The sequence below is a fragment of the Mus musculus genome, chromosome 14, assembly GCF_000001635.26.
Source record: "Mus musculus strain C57BL/6J chromosome 14, GRCm38.p6 C57BL/6J".
NCBI classification, from domain to species: Eukaryota; Metazoa; Chordata; class Mammalia; order Rodentia; family Muridae; genus Mus; species Mus musculus.
This window is the reverse complement of record NC_000080.6, coordinates 63,221,419-63,243,674: the sequence shown is the minus strand read 5'-3', so window position 1 is coordinate 63,243,674 and position 22,256 is coordinate 63,221,419. Positions and strand designations below refer to the sequence as shown.

Sequence of the window (22,256 nt, the reverse complement as noted above, 5' to 3'; positions counted from 1 at the left end):
TACAGAATTCTAAATCTCTTCTTTTAACTGCTGTTAGTCAAGAAAAGAAAACGTGTATTACCTTAAAAAAATAACTTCCTGAGTTGACATTATAGAAAGTGTAATTAATTAGGACAACTACTTGACTTAAAAATTGAATGGTGGATTTTTTTTTTAATCAATGTAAATCTGCATAGTTGCTTATCGGAGTCCAGAGATTTCCAGAAAGTTTAAAACTTTATGCCTTTCTTTTTAAAGGGAAAAGTTGGTGATCTTAGGTCAAGTTTCTTGTATCCATCCTCCAGCCAAATTTGCTAGGAGGAAATGTCCAACCACTAAGCCGACAGTTTATTGTATTGCTAGAAGGAAATATTCAACCACCAAGCTGGTAGTTTATTGCACATTTTGAAGAAGTAAATATAAAACAATTTATCAGTCACCGTGTGACCGCACACTTTGTCATGATTTCCTTGTTGCTAGAGATGATGCAAAGATGGGGGAAACATTAGTGCATATACTAAATGCCCAATTCCAGAATTTTACAGTAATAAAGATGATGATTTATCGTAAGTATAAATTACATCCCAGGTACTCTCTTGTGGTGTAACCTGGAGATCTGCATTCATGGCTGTTGAATCATGTGTGTGCCTAAGGCTTCTAAGATCTGGTCATGAATGTTTTGTGTGTATTGCATTATAATACAGCCATAATCCTCCAATGACTGTAAGACACCTATAATATTTGCACTTTACAGATGAGGGACTGAAGTGTCGAAAGTTATTTATTCAGGAAGGGGACAGGCCCCAGGGTTTGTATCTAGTTCATTTAATATTACTGCAGATGCATCACTGACTAAAATAGAAACCAATCAAAAGTAGCTGCCTCTTCTCAAGGGGAATTGCAAATACTCAAAGTCCTCCAGTGCCCCACTTCAAGTGTCCGTTGATCTTCAACAAGTTTCACCTATACTGCAGTCTTGTCTTCAGTGAAACAATGAATGTAGACACCTTTACTTAATAGAGGTTCAGAGAGGAAGGATTGGAATTAACAGGTGTGTTAGGAAAATAGAGGGACACCCCCCCCCACACACACACACACCATAGTCTCTGGTAATGACAAAACCCAGGATGCCAGGAAGGATGCTGTTAAGCATCAAGAATCAATTCTGGTTTGGGTGGATCTTCAGTTCCACAAGAAAAAGTCATGTAGGGAGCACTTCCCAGAGTTCTGTAAAGTGGCCTTTTTCAACCCGCCTGCTTTTCTGGTCCCCATATATAGTCTGCAAAGTGTTTAAAATGTAACTATTTGCAGAAACGTGTGACTTGTCTGATTTGACACCCACATGATGCACAGTACGATTAAGGAGTTTCACAATCCTTTTTATGGTTTCACCAACACTTGCTCATTTATAAACATTTAGATTCTACCTCTAGGCGTTCGGTTTTTGGTTTTTTTTTTTTTTCTCTTCTTCTTTGTTTGTTTGGCTTTTTTGTTTTTTAGATTACAAACAAAACTTTCACGGGTTGCTGGTTTTTTTTTTATAAAGTTTGTTATCACCTCCGCCCAAACTACAGTTCTTGTTTGGTCAAGAAAATGTTTGAAGAGAAGAGGGGAAACAATTAAAACTTAAAAAAAAAAAAGATAGATCTTTTGAGTCCTTACCATTCTTCAGAGCTCAAAACCCTGTGTTTACAGAATACTCAGGGAAAAAAGAAAAGAAAAAGAAAGAAAAAAGAAAAAAAAGGAAGGAAAGAAAGAAAGAAAAAAGGTGAAGAATTAAAATTAAAATTAAAGTACTTTCTGATAAGCAATATCAAAATAATTGGCCCAGAGCTCAACCAAGAACTTCATGCTGGAGACTTAGGTCTCCCTCCGGGACCAAACGACCAAACAAAGGCCGCTACTTTCGGCTGTACTGGGCGTCCGTTGAACCCAGGCAAGAGAAGGGTGGTTTCATTTGCTGTGTGGAAGAAATCTTGGAAAACAGGAACATGGTTCTGAAAAACCGTGTGGTGAGGTTCTCTCACATTTGTTGCCTTTTCTCCTTCAGGACTGCCGCTTCGCTTCGAAGGGACCGGGCCCTCTTTGTCATTCTTCGCTGGAGCCGCTCTGGAGCTAGCAGCTGCGCCTGGGTGTGTAGCAGGCAGAAAGCAAGGACTAGGCTTCTTTAGCCGGTGGGTGATCCGAAGGCCTGCTCAGGGTGTTCGAGACCAGCCTGGACTGCGTCTGGGCACCTCCAGCCTCTGGGCCCTGGAATAGAGTCCGCCCTCCCGCACGATTTCTGGAGCAACCGCAAATCCAATTTGGGATTTTCTTTTTCCTGAGCAAACCAGAGCCTAGAGGTTTCTGCTTTGATGCTGGATTTAATTCGTATATATTTTGAGCGAGTTGGGCCTCTCCTCGTTTTTTGATCTCCGGTTGTTTTTTTTTTGGGGGGGGGGTTAGTTTTTGGGTTTTTGTTTTGTTTTGTTTTGTTTTGATTTTTGGTGACAGTTCCGCACACCCGCATTCTAGTTCTTGTCTGCCTCGTGCTCAGAGCTTGGGGCGATGTACCAAAGCCTGGCCATGGCCGCCAACCACGGCCCCCCGCCCGGCGCCTACGAAGCAGGTGGCCCTGGCGCCTTCATGCACAGCGCGGGCGCCGCGTCCTCGCCCGTCTACGTGCCCACTCCGCGGGTGCCGTCCTCTGTGCTGGGCCTGTCCTACCTGCAGGGCGGTGGCAGTGCCGCTGCAGCTGGAACCACCTCGGGTGGCAGCTCCGGGGCCGGCCCGTCGGGTGCAGGGCCTGGGACCCAGCAGGGTAGCCCTGGCTGGAGCCAAGCTGGAGCCGAGGGAGCCGCCTACACCCCGCCGCCCGTGTCCCCGCGCTTCTCTTTCCCGGGGACTACTGGGTCCCTGGCGGCCGCTGCCGCCGCTGCCGCAGCCCGGGAAGCTGCAGCCTACGGCAGTGGCGGCGGGGCGGCGGGCGCTGGTCTGGCTGGCCGAGAGCAGTACGGGCGTCCGGGCTTCGCCGGCTCCTACTCCAGCCCCTACCCAGCCTACATGGCCGACGTGGGAGCATCCTGGGCCGCAGCCGCTGCCGCCTCTGCCGGCCCCTTCGACAGCCCAGTCCTGCACAGCCTGCCTGGACGGGCCAACCCTGGAAGACACCCCAATCTCGGTGAGTTACCTTAGGGCCTTGAGCCCAGTCTGGGACATTCAAGTTTCCCAACTCTGTTGGGGTTGAGGAACATCCTTGATGCAAGGAGCCTCCCAGGAAGGCAGCCCAGAAGTCAGAGACTCCAGGTGGTGGTGGTGGTGGGCCACAGTGATGATGAGTAGCCTGGTCACCAGGATCCAGCAATGTCTGGGTAGCCTACTGGTGGCAGTGGGAGGTGTTGGGTTCTCTAGGGTCAGCTGGAACAGTCTGGATGTGATATCTGGGATTCAGCCCTTACTTCCTCCATCCCTTCCTCTGAGACCTCAACAAACTTGAGACCTGCGCCATTTGGCAACTAGGTTAGAGGATCCCCCAGGGTTGCAGATGACTTTCCTGTAGGGGGTTTTCACGCCGGAAATAAATGAGGAGATCAGCAAAGGAGACCGCCAGAGGTGGGTTAAACTGGAGCCTAGCCCTGCTTGAGTCCTCAGGCACACTCTGGGGTCTCATGGAGCCACTCCCTTGTCAGATACTTTAGGTCAGTGTCTGGGGACAGTGCAGAGGGGGTTTTTTCTAGTGCCTGGATTAAATGGAGAATTTGTAGGGCTGCCTCTTTCTCAGGAAGCCAGATTAACCTTAACAATGGCCAGTATGCCCATCCAATGTCAGACTCGGAGGGACAGCAACTTGCCCACTTACACAATCTACACACTGAACTAACTTTCAGAGGGGCCCTAGCCACTTGGGCCAGGGGAAAGAAAGGAAAGTGGCTGTCCACTCGTACAAAATGCCAAAGAGCCTATTTCTGGAATGGAATGGAGGTGCAGTTTGGATGGAGCTGGCTCTAGGGGAAGAGAGGAAGCACAGACTTGAGAAACAAAGTTAATGTTTATTGACTACCTACTAAGTGCTAAATCCTCTTGCATTTGCTGTCACTTTGAAGAGTAAAGTCTATCCCTTGCCACTCCCTGGGTGGCCATGGAAGGTCCCTCAAGAGGGGGGGGTCTAGCCAAACATACATCTCAGGTACACTGATTAACAGGAAAAGTGGCGCCAGAGATGGGTTTGTGGCTACCAATGTCTTCCTCCCCCCGCAGGGCCAAGAAGACAACACCCAGAGGAAGGAGCACAGAGCAGGGTGGTAGTTTCCATCTGGTTGAGGCTGGAAGTTAGTTTGTGGGGTGGTATTGGCCTGAATCCTTAGTAGCTGGGTTCCCTTCAACTCCACCCAACTCCTAGCTTAAAATAAGAAGGAATAACTGGGTGTGATGCCCCATGACTGAAATTTCAGAGAGGGGGAGGAGAGCCTGGGATACATGGCAGACCCAGTCTAATTTAAAAAAAAAAAATCCTAGAATCGGGATTCAGTGTTTGGATACAGCAAAGAGTGAAGTCCCCATTCAAAGCTGAAGAAGACATTCCTGTATTCAGTATAAAAGCAAAACAAAGTGACATTGTGTGACTGTACCCGTGAGCACGGGAGCTGAAGAAGGTTCCCCAAATTCCAGGATCCACACAGGGCAAACAAAACAATAGGGTACGTGCATCCCCTCTCTCTTTAAGAGACTATATGTTGGGTTCTTGTGTCTGCCCTACAAGTCAGCACATGAGACCCTTTGCCAAGTCTTTAAAGAAATGATCTGGGATTGTCATGAGGGAGCACCAGGCATGTTGAGAATCTATTGTCATGCTTCCATGTGTTTGGGAGATATACTTGGGTATTTTTGCTTGTTTGTTTTGTTTTTGTTTTTAATCACATAGCCCTTGGGACGATCTGACAGTCTGGTGGCACTGTTCAGTTAAAAGTGTTCTGTGTGAAGATGTTTTCTTCTCCAGCCCTACCCTAGGACAGAAGATTAGACAGTCTCTGACATAGGTTGGATAAAGGCTCTACCACTAAGAGATAGTCCTAGCTGCTTCCTTCCTACCTGTTTTGTTTATTGCCTGCCTATTCTTGGACATTAGTCATGCTTGGTAGCTTCAGTGAGAATCAGCCATCATACTAGCTGATGGTACCAAGTGCCTGAAGGAGAAAGGTTCTCTGGGCTAATTGAGAGGCCCCCTTTGGATAGATGTTATGACCATTGAGGTCTAAAACGGCATATAGCATACGGATGGGATCAAAGGCATTTTGGAGCCACCAAACCTCAGTGCCATGTGACCTTGGGCAAGTTGCCTACCTCTGTCCGTCTCTTCTCATAGTCTGTAGGGTGGCTTCAGTTCAGCTCCACTTCTCTTAGATGACTTTGGTAAGCTATGTGATGTCTAGTAATTGCTCTTTTATAAATGATAGCTCTTTTATTAGTTTTTCTACTTTTTCTGGGGCTAAAGGGCTTCCTGGGACTTGGAAATTTTAGTATTAAACCTGGGACAGTCTACTGAGTAAGAATAGTTGGTTTACCCTAGTTAGATATGGAAATGTATAAATAGTTACCCTAATTAGATATGAGAGGTTTTGAATGACTTGTGGTAAGGGGAGATGAGCTGAGAGCCAAGCTGAGACCGCAGGAGAGGAGCTTTCCTCTGAAGCCCCGGAAGTCTCCACCGAAGGCACCACAGCAAAGAGTCTGGACCTGCAGTTACAGCATGAAAGAGAGAAACACAAGCTCACGTACCCCACGCATGTGTAGAACTGTGGAATGGTACAATATAGTTTGTGTTTTGCTTTAGTAACAGATTCATCTCCAAAGGTAAATCTCAGAGACCAACTCCTAAGTCTGAAATATTTTTAGTTTGTGTTGAGGAAAAAATAAGCAAATGTCATTATTCCTTTTTATGAGGTTGAACTGTTTTGGTATTAATAGCTAACATCTAGTAAGTTCTTGGGTTGGCTATTAGAATAAGGCAAAACTAAAACTAAAAATAAAAATGATAAAACCCAACAGGGTCATGTGAAAATACCTGAAGTTGGCAAGGGATAAATTATTCTTCCCTGACTGTAATATATGTGAACTTTTGTTCATTCCAAGTTCAACAGACCCAGGACCCTGAAGCAATTGTTAGAAGCATTAATTAGGCACAATAATGGAATTCTGTGACCTTACTGAGACGGGTACAGAGTCTTACTCATACATAGGTGCCTGGCACATGCTGGGCAAGTAGCAAATGTTTGAGTAAAGATCTGGGAGGTAATTGCCCCAGGACTCTGCCCTGCCCTGGTCAAGCCGCACAGAACGACTGCCTTCGTCCTTTAAGAAGCAAATTAGAACTGGGTGTGGTGGCATACACCTGTGACCCAGCACTCAGGAGGCTGAGGCAGGAGAATAGAGAGCTCAAGGCTAGTCTGAGCTCCATAGCAATCCCCTGCTTAAAGAAGAAAAAAAAAGCAAAGATAGAATTAGAGACTCGGAGAAGAGTGAGCAGAACTGGCGAGGACACTAGAAACCTAGGACCACTGCAGACAGCTGGGCTCTGAGCCTGTGCTGCTCTCTGTGAACAGGTGTTAGAGTTAATAATACTGGAGTGTTTGGCTATGGCTGTCACAAAGTGTGGTGCACACAGATCGTGGCTTGTCTTCGTGTTTGAATGGGGTCTGGAGGTCCAGCTTTCATGCAGGCTGCATGCACCGCTGCCAAGACAGCTAGCCATGTCTAGTTCTTACAACTTCAGGGCGGCGCATGTGCACTGTGACATTCCTGCAGCAGAGAAAAACAGCCATCTCTTTTTAAAGGACACAGTGCCATGAGGACCCTGCTGGAGACATTTGGTTAAATTCATGGAGATGTACTCTTTAAAAAATTGCTTTTAGATTTATTTATTTTGTATGTATGAGTGTTCTTCCTGCATGTGTGTACAGAAGTGCAGTGCAGAAGCCAGAAGAGGGTAGCAGATGGTCTGGAACTGGAGTCAAGTGTGGTTGTGAACCATCGTGTGGGAGCTGGGACTCAAACTCATGTCCTCTGCAAGGGCAACAGGTGCTCTAAACTGCTGAGCCATCTCTCCATCCTGAGATATATTCTTAAAGTAGGAGACTTTTATTGTGTGTACGACACATCACAGTCTAGTCAATTTTGTGCCCATTAAGGCTTATATAGACCTAAAGCCAAAAAAGAAACCAAAAGAAAAAAAGAGGAGACTGAAAGAGATTAGATATAAAAAACAGACCTTGAAATGTATTGCTTGTAGCTGTTACTGGGATGTCTAAGAAATATAGCTTACTAAGGAAGAGCGATTCTTTTATGTCTTAAAGAAATAAGTAACCGTACTATTTTTAGAGGATTTGGGGAAAAATATGGAGTTGTTTGAGGGCTCAGTGAGAATAACAGAAGGAAACAAATGTGTGCATTGCTATGGAAATAACCCAAAAAGGGAAAAGTATTGCTCCATCTCGAGTGGGGTGGGGCGGTTCAAGGTGTTCAGAGAGTTGAAGACTGAGGTCAGCGGAAAATGCTGTAGTGTTTGTTGGGTCTTTTGGGGACTGCTTTATCAATTAGGCCAGTTGCTTTCAGAGCTAGTTCGCTTAGACAGGGAACTCTGTGATCCCTGAGGTAGCCTGTTGGGCTCAAGAACAATTTGTTAGTCTTAAGAAAATCAAAGTTGTTTAATTTTCCGGTTACCACCCTGAATAGGCCAATCAAAGTGGGAACTGGTTTGTGGTGCTAAGTGGAGAACCAATTAAGTAAGGAAGGTGTGTTGGGGTAGCCTGGGGTGTGTCTCGACCTCTAGTGACACCTGTCACTTGCCCGTTTGTGTCCCATGAAAAGGTCAGGCCACATTTGCTGGTGGAATATGCTCAGGAGACAGTGTAGATAATGGCTTCTTCTGTCCCCTTCCCTGTTATTTATTTTTCCCCCCTCTTTAAATGCACTAAGAAGACAAACAGACTGTGAGGTGTGGGGGACAGGAACTCTGATACCTGTGGGTGGGAATGTTCATCGGTACAAGCTTTGTGGATAGTCGTTGGTAAACCAGTCAAATTACAGAGTAGATAGCCCTTGACATTGAACTTTTGACTCCAAATCATGAAGTCTGAGGTACATATTTGCCACTTTGTCACCCATAATAACAAAGCTCAGAAGTAATACAAATGTACACCACCAGGGTATACATTTCATATGCTGTACACCCACCTAGGCAGATATGATGGCTGTCATTATTAGGCCACATAAGATCCTTTCTGAGCCACTTGGAAATACTATGTTCTTGGTGTTAAACATGGGGAAATACATTGTATTTCTTTGAAAATACACAATTATCTATCTCTAAAAGCCTTCATTGGGCCCTAGGTAAAGAATTTGTAACATTGATTATTTATGGGGAGCCCAAAGGGTAGAAAAGGGATGAAGTTGGAGAAGCAGCTTGCTACAGCCATGTGTGTTGCAAAATTGAAAATGTGCTTTGGTCGGCTTAACCCTTTTTGTGCTTCATAATTCTATCAAATAATAAAAATACTCATGTCATGGGTAAAGGAACTTGTGGCTGACACTGACAGCTTGAGTTTGATCCCCTTGGGCCGACATGGTAAAAGGAGGTGCTCTGACCTCCACACATGCACTGTGGCACACAAATGCACGTGCACAAACACACACACAGACACACACACTAAATAAACATATAACTTTTACCCACTGAGCCATCTTTCTGGCCCTGATACTGATACTATTTTCTTCCTCGTCACAGGAAGTTTTACGCATGCGTGGTGTTAGGGCTCAGCATTGCTGGACGATGGATCTTGAGAATGTCTCTCATTCTGTAGAACAGCAACAGTTCCGCAGTTCCCGCTCTGTCCGCTTAGTCTGCTTTCCATGGCTGTGACTTTGATTGTTCTCCTTACATCCTATGAGCAAAATTATACAATACTTTTATCTCGTGTGTCAGGTGTATTTCACTCAGTATCATGTCTTCAAGCTGTACCATGTAGCAGTTTCCTCCTTTAAGCTGAGGGGTAGGCCATTGTGTGACTACATTGTCTTTGCCCCTTCCTATGTGTGTGGACACCTAACTGGCTCCTACATACCACTGTGCGTCCTCATGCCCTGAATGTGCAACGGAATCTTTTGAACTTTAAAAACAGAATGATGGTTAATCGCTTTTAAATACTATAAGACTGGGTGGCCAAGTTGGCTCAATGGATAAATGTCCGCACTGCTGCTTGGTGCAATTGTGACGGCCTGAGTTTGATCCCCAGGGCACGTGTGAGGATGGACGCAGAGGACTGACTCCAAGGTTGTCCCCTGACTTCCACACTTAGCATGGCACGTGGACCCCACGTGATAATAATGATGGGAAGAAAAGATAATGAAGCTTTTAAAAACAGACACATCATTCATGAAAAATTTTAATGGTGTTTATAGCCAGGCAGGAAAGGCACATTGATTTTTATTTTTTACTTGGTTTATTCCTTTACAAACTCCTGGAATTCCCCCCATGCCCTATTTCAAGATCCTGATGAGCAGCTTGATCCATCCTTACCTGTACCCTGAATCTGTCTTTCAACTTTGCTCCTTAACTGAGGACAGATCTCGTGCTGTGGCAAGTCAGTCTGCAGCTGTGGGGCACCCCTAACCCCTACATCCCCTCCTGGGCACAAACACTTAGATCTGGTAGTTAGTGACCACTTCTGGTGGACAGTTCTCCTTCAAGTGATATTAAGATCAGAACTTGCCGGAAAACCACCAACCTTTTAAACTGGTCACCTAAACTGCCCTTTAAAAATAAAGGAGTTGGGGCTGGAGAGATAGCTCAGATGGTAAGGTGGCTGCCATGCTAGCATGAGAACCGGAGTTCAAATCCCTAACATCCCTGTAAGATGGCATTGCAAGTTGCAACTGTGGTGCTGGAGCAAGAGGAGGGGCAAAGATAAGCTGATCCCTGTAATCTACTGGCCAGTCTAGTCAAACCAGTGCGCTCCAGGGTTAGCAGGAGACCCCATCTCAAAGATGAGGGCCAGCAAGATAGCATTTGACGCTAAGCCTGACACCCTGAGCTAAGTCCCCAGATCCTCCATGGTGGGAGAAGTGAGCCCACTCCCCGGGTTGTCCTTTGACTTGCACGCATGCACCATGGCATATGCATCTCCTCCCCAAAATAAATATACAGTTTTTTAAAATTAGGTGGCCAGACGGTGGTGGTGCACACCTTTAATTCCATCACTCAGGAGGCAGAGGCAGGTGGATTTCTGAGTTCGAGGCCAGCCTGGTCTACAGAGTGAGTTCCAGAACAGCCAGTGAGCGATACACAGAGTCTTGGGGGGAGTAGGTGAAGAGTGACTGAGAGAAACACTTGAAGACACCCTCTGGCCTTTCTGTCTCTGTCTGTCTGTCTGTCTATCTCTCTCTCTCTCTCTCTCACACACACACACACATGCACATGTGTGCACTCTGCAGTTAAATGTGCTGAATTTAGAACAGAAGTCATTGCAAAAATTGTTGCTTCTGCTGAGTTGGGGGGTGATGGGAGAAGGGGGGACTGTAGGAGGGTCTCGTTGGGTTTTCTAGAAGCCCAATTCTTTTGAAATGGCCTGCTGCCCAAAAGACGTCCCAGGGAACTGGTTGACCTTTGGTAGATCATGATGAGGCCTCGTGCAGCATTCTCTGAGTGGATTACTCACACATTTTATTGGCTCTCTATACAGCTGCTCTCTTGTCAGCTTCTGAAGAAAACCAGGAAAATTGTATAAGCAGGGATAGCAGGAATTAACCTTGAATCCATTTTAATCTATGTAAAGTAAATTTATAGTCTCGGTCGGTGAACATGCACTTAAGAACAACCTTTTAGAGATGGCAGCCTTACACTACACAACAACCCACTGTGAGAAGGAAGTTGGAAGGCTGCCGCTGACTGCTGACTGGGACGGCTAAGTCGGCCCTGGCAGGAGTAGGGTGGGGTGCTGGCCTCTGTTTGCTGGAAAGAAACGAATGCTCAGAAAGCCTTGTGCTCCCCGTCCAACACTACCAGCAAGCAGGAGCTCCTGCTTAGCACAGAGAGAAACCTCTTTAGGTTTGCAGCTTCCTTCTCCTGTAGACTCTGCTACACCGAGCCTTACAGAATTGTTAGGCTCATGGCAGCTAACAGGCTCCCTTCTGCAAGGTAGCTTTTCAGCTAGGCCTCCTTGCTTCTTGTGGGCTAGTTAGTGTTTCTGCAGGGTCTGGGTCTTCCTGAGTCCTCATCGCGTCCATTCCTTCCCGTTTACGGAGCTGGCAAGGGGGTGATCACATCGATAGGAACCTCAGATGTGTATACCCTTCTCAGCCTCCTGAAGTTGATCTCCAGAGAATGATAGCAACCTGCCGAATTCAGAGCTAGGTGTTCCCCTAACTTTAGACGGACTGTTGGCTGTTTAGGAAAATCAAAACCCCAGGATTCTCTTTAAAAACTTCTAGAGGCATCTGTTCCCTCTTCTCCAATCTTCAATGACTGTCTCAGATGTATCTGTGATAGGTAGAGAAGGAGAGGAGCATAGCAGACCAGCTATGTTTTTAATAAGGACAAGTACGGGATATGTATGCAGACCAGGAAGGAAAATGCAACCTGCAAAAGGTTGCTCTGCATGGAACCCAGCTTCCAGAGATGACTTTCTCAGGGTTGGCAGGTGGCCTGTGGTTTTATCTATTGCTGCTCTCTAATCAGAATTGGGCCAGGATATTCAAACTTCTTATCTCAGTGAAGAGAATTTGGTTTTCTGGCTTTTGGCATTTTTACAGTAAGTCATGTACTGGACTCGATACACGACTTACCGTAGTTAAAATAGCCTTCTCTACTGACAAGTCTAATCAAGGCAGGTAAAGCAGTCTGTATTTAAGAGTCATAAAAGTGCCTCTGTGAGTGGGATCTGTTGCTGTCTTACCCTGTGCTGAACAGCCGCAGACACACTTTATTTTTCATGAGAAATGAAGAAGTCACACATCTAGGATGGGTGGGAATTTTTATAGGTTATAAGCGCCACTCTGTGGGGTCTCCCAACTGTGGATGACCTTAGCTTCCTTTTCCTTCCCCATTTAAACATCCAGTTCTACTTCCAGAAATCCAGTCAAACTTTATCACCTTCTCTCAGAACTGATCGATAGCAACTGGTGAGCAGGTTAATTATAATCACAGAATAAACGCAGAAGTCTCAAAGTTCACCACTTTGCAATGTTTTCAGACCCCTCCGGGACCATGCCAAGAGGTGCTCATTGACCCACTGGAGCAGGTGTGGCAGTTTGAAGCAGGGGCAGACAATCGGATCTGATTTGGGACAATTCAATTGTTTCTTATCTGCGGCTTCCCCTATCCTATGAAGTCTGTCATTTCAGATAAAAAGGCTCATCCATTGAGCTGCGACATGGCAGGCTACATTCTCCTCTGATAAAGTTTTCTGGTTGTCTTATCAGATTAGGCTAAAATAGTTATGTGCCTGCGTCAAGGTCTACAGGGACCTATTCAGATATTTTATCAGGTATTAGCTCAGGGGGACGACGCGCCCCGCCCCCCTGCCCCCTTTCTTTCTTCGACCTAGGAAAGAATGACCTGACTTCCAAGCTCATAAATCAGTCCCGGCGAAGAGAGGTAATAATACAAGTTGTCCCTCAAAATTGAGTAGGCAGAAAAGCGAACGACAAATATGACCTTTCCCTAGCTTGTAAGAACTTCACTTGACCCTGCATGAAGAATGTGGTTCCCATGATTGCAGTTAGCAGGGGCCGTCGCTGATGGGGAGGAACAAGAAAAAGAGAAGGATGTTCTCCAGATAAAGATGACTTCAGAAAGTCACATATTTATTTTTCCCATCTCAGGAAAACTTTAATTATCTTTCTTCTGTACAACTGAATGTATAAGAATATGGCAAAATGAAAACTCCCAGGGTACCTGTCAGAAGTCTTAGCACACCGAGCTCGCCAGTGCTAAGCAGCAATCCCCGGCGTTTTAGTTGCTGTACACATATATAAGCATGTATATACACATGTTTTTTAATTATCGTAAAAGTTACTGTTTAAAGGCACTCATCACTGGGACAGTTTTTTAAGATTCATGAGCCAGCCTAGCTTCCAAGCACTGGTCCCCTCGATAAAGCAAAGTTAGAGGATTAGTCGCAAGGACAGGCATTGAGAGCCATCCAATGCAAGAAGAGACTCTGAGAGCTAGCTGATGCAAGGCTAGAGCGGATTTACTCTATATTTTATTATTTATTGTTGTGCTAGGGACTGGATGCGGTACCTGGGACCTGCTAAGCACGTCTTCTAACACAGCTATCTTCTCAGCGTATTTATAAGTTCTTAATTGCACCCTTTGAAATGAAGTCCTTCTTGCAAGCTGTGTTGATTTATGAGGCTGGAAAATGTGAGCCAGAGTTGTCAACTTGCAGCTAAAAAGGGTTCCAGGAGCAGATACAGGGAGGTGACAGTTCATGGGCCTGGTATCCCAGAGCTGCGAGTCTGTGGATTGTTTTCCTGCTGGGTGACTTTGAGCCACTTACACGACTTCTCTTTGCTTGCATGTCTGCCTGCATTGTGAAGGAGGCGGTCAGGCAAAGGAATAGTGCAATGGTTCTAGGAGCTGCCTTAGGGCCCTTGGAGGACTTTTTAAACATTTAATTCCATTTTTAATTATACATATATATGTGAGGGTGTACATGTCAGTAGAGGGTGTTGATCACCAGGAGGTGAAGTTACAGGGGTTTGTGAGCCCCCTGATATGGGTTCTCTGTAAGAGCAGTTAAGAGCTCAAGACCATTGAGCGGTCTCTCCAGCTCCAAGGGAGACTTTTAAAAAATCAACATGCCAGCCGGGCAGTGGTGGTGCACGCCTTTAATCCCAGCACTTGGGAGGCAGAGGCAGGCGGATTTCTGAGTTCGAGGCCAGCCTGGTCTACAGAGTGAGTTCCAGGACAGCCAGGGCTATACAGAGAAACCCTGTCTCGAAAAAATAAAAATAAAAATAACATGCCTCATATGGGTAACTCGGACCATGTCGTGTAGACGATAGGTACCAGATAGCAGCAGATGTGCCTTACACTGGTAGATTCAAGAAGGTTTCCATGGCTACCTGTCTCAATACCCAACAGTGTATTTGAAATGACAGATTATATGCCATGATTCAGGTTTTTTTTTTTCTACATAATAAGCCACATGACCCACTAAAATATATAAAAATCAGCTTGTGGGAGCCATGGGTGGCAATGTCAACGTAGATGCATTGTTGGTTTTGGTTTATTAATGAACCCACTCATGGGCTGGAGGGATGGCTCAGAGGTTAAGACAGTTCTTCCAGAGGTCCTGAGTTCAATTCCCAGCAACCAAATGGTGGTTCACAACCTTCTGTAATGGAATTTGATGTCCTCTTCTGGTGTGTCTGGCAGCTATAGTGTACATATATATAATAAATCTTTTTTAAAAATTCACTGTTAGAGATCCTAGGAAGCTCCAGAGAGTCACAGAATGTAGAGTGGGTACCAGACACAATCCTTTCTTCCTAGGTCAGCAAGCCAAGAAGCATCTCTGCAGACTCTCTGTGAGCCCCACAGCTAGGCTCTGGAGATAAAAACATAAGCAAGACAGTCTCTAAGGAGTTAGTGCGCTCTGGCTGGAGTGCCAGTAACACACAATATGTACGGACACTAAACAGCAAGTGTGGCTATAAAAGGGAAACTTCCATTATGCAGGAGCCCATGTGATACCTCCACCTGTGTTGGTACAGGAACTAGAGGCCAGGCTTCCTAGAAAAGGGGATCTGTGAAGTCCTACAGGCTAAATGGGTGTTAGAATGGGGAAGATCCATACTGCTAGGCTATACAGTTACAAGTTAGGGCTGGGGCTGGAGAGATGGATCAGTGGTTAAGAACACTGGCTGCTCTTCCAGTGTTCAATTCCCAGCAACTACATGGTGGCTCAAAACCCTCTGTAATGAGATCTGATGCCTTCTTCTGGTGTGTCTGAAGACACATTAAATAAATAAATAAATAAATAAATAAAATAGGGGGGAAAAAAACAAGTTAGGACTGGCTCACAAGCAGAGGAACATTGAAAGAGTCAAGACAGGGAGGGCCCGGGGGAGTTAGTAGACTTGAAAATAGAGCAGGGTTTGAGTCATTCTTGGGTCTTAGCACTTTGGTTTTGATGAGGAAAGGGTTAGACTAGAGAGTCCTGCTTTTGTGTACTTCAGTCCTGCAGAGTGATAACTGCCTCTCTCCATTCTGCACCCGTGAGAGACTCCCGTGAAGCCTCTGATTCAATGGAGCCTCATGGTCATGCACACTGGGAAGTTTCATAAGTATTCTTTTTTTTTAGTAATTAGTTTTAATTTATTTTTCCCCCTAAGATGGGTTTCTTTGTGTAGCCCTAACTGTCCTGGAACTCAACCCTGTATATGAGGCTGGCCTCAAACTCACAGAGGTCTGCCTGCGTCTGCCTCCTAAGTGCTGAGATTAAAGATGTGTGCCACCACACTCGGCACAAAGGTATTCTGAAGCTGTCAAGCAAAGGCAGCCGTGTGGATGCACTCACGGGGGTGCACTCACAGTGGCCTGATGTTAAGGCTGAGAGGGTAGGGGCAAAAGGGAACCAAACCCCAATCCTCCACCCAACTCTGGGGTGCAAGAAAGGCAGTGATCTGACCCTAGGAGGCAGTCTGTCCTAGCCCTACCTCCTTGCACTTTGTGTAACACCATCCACCTGTGTTTTCTGTAATGTGGTAAATGGTGGGAGTGGCTTTACACAGGAATGGCAGTATTTGCATGGGGAAAATACTGGTTTGCTTTGCAGCGCAAAGAGAAACCTCAGGGTTTGCATAAGCGAGGAAAGCACTAGCCACACCTCCAACACGCCCCCATTTCATCTTATTATTTTATTAATTTTGATGTAGAGTCCCAATAAGTTGTCCAGGCTGGCCTTGAAGTTCTTTGGTAGCTCAGACAGGCCTGGGAATTCTAGTCCTCCTGCCTCAGCTGGGATATAACAGATCTGTACCAAGAGCCTTGACATGTATTTACACAAGTATCAGTGGACCCTGGGAGTACATTTACTAACATCCCTGAACATCTCTGCATCCAGAGGAAGGCTTAGAGATGAAGCTGAAGGAGTCTGGTTAGCCTGCTTTCCTGTCTTATTCTGAAGGTTTCTTTAAAATACATCACTATAATGTTTGTTTGTTTGTTTGTTTGTTTGTTTGAGATAGGCTTTCTCTGTGTTGCCCTGGCTGTCCTGGAACATGCTCTGTAGACCAGGCTGGCCTCAAACCCACAGAGATCCTCCTGGTTCCTGTATGTTGGAATTAAAGGTGTGGGCCAACGCTACCCTGCCCCAGCATATCACTATAATTTTAATTTCAATTCTCATTAAACTACCCAGGCTGGCCTTGAATGTGTTACATAGCCTAGGCACGGTCTTAAACTTAGATCTGTCTGTCTCAGCCTCCTGAGCGGCTGGGATTGCAAACCTGATCAGTCCCTGCTGCAAACGCTGCTGTTTTAACTCTGTCTTTCCTTCCTCGTTTGTTACCTGAAATTCTTCATAAGAAAACAATTTTCAACTTACTGAATGTTTGGCCACCTAGAGTAGCTTGGCAGGGAGAGACAGAATAAATGATTTCTATTTTATTTTTCAATGTTCAAAGTAACAAATCCCCTCCTCCAGCATCCTCAGAGATCACTTATTAAACTAAATAACTAGAGTTCTTAATATCCCTTTTAGACATCTTAGACACCCCTGGTGTGTTTTGGTTGTGTGTCCTGATTGTTGCCCAGATGGTAGCTTTTTTTTTGGGGGGGGGGGTCGGCGGGAGGGAAGGGGGGGGGGCTTGTTCAAATTGGCTTCTGGGTCATTTGACAAAATTGAATAATTTTCTGCATCACGCTACAGAAAGTCCCAAGCTTCTCCAATGCATGTTTTTCCTCCCCCACCTGAGTTTGATCAATTTCTTGGGAAACTAAGGTTGTCTCCTCTGTGGCAAAACCAGAGACCAGTCAGAGCCAGCTCAGCCGGTTGTGGGTTGGTTATCCAACATGCTAAAGAAACAACCAAGCAAGCAAAACCACTTCATGCTGGTGAGATGGCTCAGTGGGTAAGAGCACCCGACTGCTCTTCTGAAGGTCCGGAGTTCAAATCCCAGCAACCACATGGTGGCTCACAACCATCTGTAGCAATAGCTGACGCCCTCTTCTGGAGTGTCTGAAGACAGCTACAGTGTACTTACATATAATCAATAAATAAATCTTAAAAAAAAAAAAGAGTTAAAAAAAAAAAGGTTAAAATATCTGTATGTTCACACCCAGTTTCATCCCTGTCACTGTGCAGCCCAGGAATGGTGTTACACGTACCCTAGCCTTAAACTTCTAGGTAGAGGTAAGGGGATCAGAAGCTTAAGGTCATCTTTAGCTGCACACGGAGCTTAAGGGTAGCCTAGGCTACATGACCCTATCTCAAAAAAAAAAAAAAAAAAAAAAAAGGAATGTGAATGTCTTCTGCGGGCATGCTAATTTACCACAGTGTGTCCATTTCATGGTCTGTTTGTTTTGTTTTTTTAAAAATATTTGAGCCGGGCGTGGTGGCACACGCTTTTAATCCCAGAACTCTGGAGACAGAGGCAGGCAGATTTCTGAGTTCGAAGCCAGCCTAGTCTGCAGAGTGAGTTCCAGGACAGCCAGGGCTACACAGAGAAACCCTGTCTCAAAAAACCAAAAAAAAAAAAAAAAAAAAAAAAATTGAAAATTTATTGGACGCCCTGGAACTGGAGTTACAGATGGTTGTGAGCTGCCACATGGGTGCTGGGGATTGAACCTGGGTCCTCTAGGAGAGCAGCCAGTGCTTTAAACCACCGAGCCATCTTTCTATTACCCCCATCTCCTGTTTTTAATCTTCCCCCAAAGTCCCAACTCAAAAGTAAATTGTCCTATGTCAGCCCTTAGTCTGCTTTCTGTCTGAATGAATGGCTCCAGATATCTTGTACCACATCTATGTGCTGGTGACTGGCTTCTGTCACCGGCTTAATTCTCTGAGTTTGTCCTTGATTGCAGCATGAATCAGCATTTCCTCCCTCTCAAGGCTGTGTACTACGCCTTTGTATGTAGAGGCCACATTCTGTGTGTCCAGCCATCCCTTGGTGGGCTCTTGAAATGCTTCTGCCTTCTGGATATAGTAAACAACGCTCCTACTTCTATATGGATAGTCTATTGGAGTCCCGGATTCTTCTTCTTCTTCTTTTTTTTTTTAAGATTTATTTATTATTATACATAAGTACACTGTAGCTGTCTTCAGACTCACCAGAAGAGGGCATCAGATCTCATTAAGGGTGGTTGTGAGCCACCATGTGGTTGCTGGGAATTGAACTCAGGACCTTTGGAAGAGCAGTCAGTGCTCTTACCCACTGAGCCATCTCACCAGCCCGAGTCCTGGCTTCTCTTTCTTTAGCACACACGGCAGAAGTTGTATTGCTGGCTCATGTGGCACTTCCATGTGGCTCTGAGGACCAACCCATTTCCCAGTGCATTGGCACCATGTCACATCTTTCATGAATTCTCCTATTTAGACAAGTAGCCTTGTTTAAAGCCCTTTTGTACTTATTTATTGTGTGTGGAGGGATAACCTGTGGACATCAGGACAGCTTGCAGGACTCGGGTCTTTCCTTTTACCATGTAAGTCTGGAAACTGAGCTCAGACATCAAGGAAGTACCTTTTATCTGATGAACCATCTTTTATTATTATTATCATCATCATCATTATTAATTATATGTAAGTACACTGTAGCTGTCTTCATCATTATTATTATTAATTATATGTAAGTACACTGTAGCTGTCTTCAGACACTCCAGAAGAGGGAGTCAGATCTTGTTACAGATGGTTGTGAACCACCATGTGGTTGCTGGGATTTGAACTCAGGACCTTCGGAAGAGCCATCTTTCCAGCCCCTGATGAGCCATCTTATGGGTTCCAAAATCCCATTCTTTTTTTTTTTTCTTTTTTTTTTTTTGTCGAGACAGGGTTTTCCTGTATAGCCCTGGCAATCCTGGAACTCACTTTGTAGACCAGGCTGGCCTTGAACTCAGAAATCCACCTGCCTCTGCCTCCTGAGTGCTGGGATTAAAAGCGTGCACCACCATGCCCAGCTTCCAAAAATCCCATTCTTGACAAGTGAGGCCTTTGATGTTCATTAGTACCCACATATCCCATAATACCGTTACCGACCCTTCCACTGGGGAAGATGACTGCTGTATGCCTGTCTCAGCTAATTCTTGCCTTTGCTTTCACCTTTAATTTAGTTTTCTTTTGCAGTACAAAAGGCAGGTCCAGGACCTATGTGTGCTGGGCTGCCTGTGGGCTGCTTTTCTTTTGGACTTTGGGTTTGCCCCCAGTGTTTCTAGCTCTTGGCTTTGAGGTCTTTTGTAACAACACCCACCTCTCACCTACAAGTAGCAAGGTAGCCATGGTGGCTCGTGATAAAGAGGGCCTTAAAAATCAGTTGGAGGAAGGCTTTATGCATTCAGGGAAGGTGTAACAAAAGCCATACACTGGAAAATGGGGCGGGGGGGGGGGAACCGGGGGGGGGGGGAAGGAGAGGTGTTCAGACAGAATCTTCAAGAATTAGTACATGGCCTGTGCTCTGCCACTCTGTACCTCATGCTATTGGATTTGCCTTCTTGGTTTGCTTGTTTGTTTGTTTGTTGTTATTGGTTTGTTTGTTGTTGTTGTTGAGACACAGTCTCATGTAGCCTGGATAGCCTTGCACAAACTTGGTATGTGCTGAAGGATAGCCTTGAACTTCTGATCTTTCTGCTTCCTCCTGGGATTTAGGGCGAGCACCACCACACCCAGTTACTGCTGTGCTGGGGGTTGAACCTAGGTGTTTGTGCTTCCTCGGCAAACGCTAACACCTAAGCCACATCTCCATCTTGCTGCTGTTATTTTATTTGGTGTTTCATTGGACCAAAAATGTCTCGAGGGCAAGAATTAACACTGCATTTTATCTACGACTAGGTTATAGTTAACATCTGGGTAAATGTTCATTCATGAAACAAAGTATAAAATCAGCCTGAAGTTGGCAAACTCCCTCCATTCCACATTTATGCCACATGAACAGTCTTACTGAGACTGCTCTCATAGAGGGCCATCCTTGTAAAAGGGCCCTTGGAGCAGAGGTCTCATCTAACATGAGGCTAAGAGGCTGGAGATCACACAGGACTCCTGTGGCACATCTCAAAGGGAGCTGGGCACTGGAGATGGGAGCAGCATTTGGAAGAGGTGAATTTGAGGCCAGGGCACTAGGGCATCCAGGTGGTGTCCAGCAGACAATTGGTCATGCACTGGCCATTGCTGCACATTGTCTCCATTTGAAACCTTCAAAACCACAGGAGACTCCCAGGGCAGCAGATAGGAATGAAGAGGAACGAGGAGCCATCCCATGGAAAGGGTGGCTGGGGTGGAAGGTGAAAGTCACAGTAACATGCTGACAGACAGGAAGCCCAAATCTCAAGGGCTCTCCAAATTATGCCTTGAAAAACATAACTGGGCTCAAACTTTTCTCCCATGATGCTCCAGGCCTCCAATAGGCTGCCATCTTTCGTGGACTGTGTATATCAAGACATGGGGTTTGGGCCCACAGTTTGTCATTTTTCAATGCCGAGGCCCAAGTCCTCTCTCCCTCACCCTCCTCACACTGAGTGGAGTCCAGGTTCCACAGAGGGGAGGGAGCTGTGTCTAACAGTACCTGCCTCTCAGCCTCATCTTAACAAAGGGCCAAGGAGCTCTGAGATCCTCTGTAGACACAAACTCCCCCAGTCAGACTCTGTTTAAATCATGTAAGTGCCTGTTGATTCTGAAGGAGAGCTCTGCCTGCCTTCAAGTGCTTCCCAGAAGTGACGAGACACTTTGCTTTCGGGGAATGTTGATATTAAGTTTCCTGCCCTATGTAAACACACCTCCAGAAGTGGCACTCATAATGGAGACCTTTTCCCTGGACAGGACTGGACAAATAGTGGAGAGGAGAGGAAGAAGGGAGAGCTGGCCACATGGACAGTGTAACTCGCTATGTGTGTGAAGTGGGGGAGCCCTGTTGTCAAACTTTCTGTCTTCATCTGCAGAACTTCTGCTTATAGTCCTGGCCGGGACTTCCAGCTTTTCTATTACCTGGCCGCTGAAAGATGCGAGGCAGCGTCTTGTGAGGAGGGAGCTGGTTTGGAGAATGACACCTGATTTAAAGCCCTGGTTTTACTCTCTGCAATGTCCTCTACTTTTCACATCTATAACGTGGACTTGAGGGCTAGGGGTGTGACTCAGCAGAAAAGCATCTGCCTAGCATGCATGAGGCCTCGGGCTCCATCCCAACTACAGGAGTAGAGGGGGATTTGCTGCCTGTCTTGAAGGAAGTAGATAGGCCAGTCTCTGCTGCTGGTTCTTGGTGAAATGAGCTGGACAGTGTCTCCTAGCTATGTGGGCCTTTCTTGGCCTAGAGTCATAAAGTTATGGGGTGTAATCTTGGGATGTTACCATGACTACAGAGGTGCTAGAGCTCTAGCTCGGTTGGTACAGGGCTTACCTGGAAGGTATAAAGCCCTGGGTTTGAACACCATCGTCACATAAACTGAGCATGGGGACACACACACCCATAATCCAACTTGGGATAAGAGGCTAGAGAGTCAGAAGTTCAAGGTCACCCTCCATTACAAAGGGAGTCTGGGAATAGCCTGAGATACTCTACCTAAAAAAAAAAAAAAGAATAGAGTAGAATGTGGAAAGGAAGGAAAGGTAGATAACAGATATGTGCACATTTACCCTCAGTAGGAGTCTTTGTGTATCTATCTTCATATCTCGAGGGGTGAAACAGCAGAATCAACAGAGATAAATATTGCTCACTTCCCAGACCTTGGGCAGTCTTGAGTAGTCTGGGGAAGCTGGGACATGGGGTGGCATTAGACCCCCAGTACTCACTGTTCCTTACTTACTCATGGCATTTTTCCAGTGACTCCCATGGGCAGGAGCTGCAGTGACCATGGGTATATAAAGAAATCACAGTTATAGGACCTGAAAACACAAGAGGCCTGCCATGAGAGTGGCTTGGCTTCCCATTGCCCGTGTTAGCTGCCCTAGGGTCTCCTAAGCTGAGTCAGCAAAGGGGTGCGGCAGTAGTCAAGACTTGACAGATTTAAGAATACATTCTTTTTTTTGTTTTTGTTTTGTTTTGTTTTTTTGTTTTTCGAGACAGGGTTTCTCTGTATAACCCTGGCTGTCCTGGAA

The 22,256-nt window shown here is 45.7% G+C and overlaps 1 protein-coding gene across 4 annotated transcripts in view; it reads left to right on the top strand.

The window, feature by feature from the left end:
* The window catches only part of Gata4 (GATA binding protein 4), a 72,799-nt gene that overhangs the window by 28,038 nt on the left and 22,505 nt on the right, over positions 1-22,256 (top strand). For all 4 annotated transcript variants that reach the window (NM_008092.4, NM_001310610.1, XM_011244956.3 and 1 more), the window contains exon 2: positions 2,030-3,139. In NM_008092.4, the coding sequence (NP_032118.2) occupies positions 2,527-3,139 (613 nt within the window). In that variant the 5' untranslated portion in view covers positions 2,030-2,526. The remainder of the gene's footprint in view (positions 1-2,029; positions 3,140-22,256) is intronic.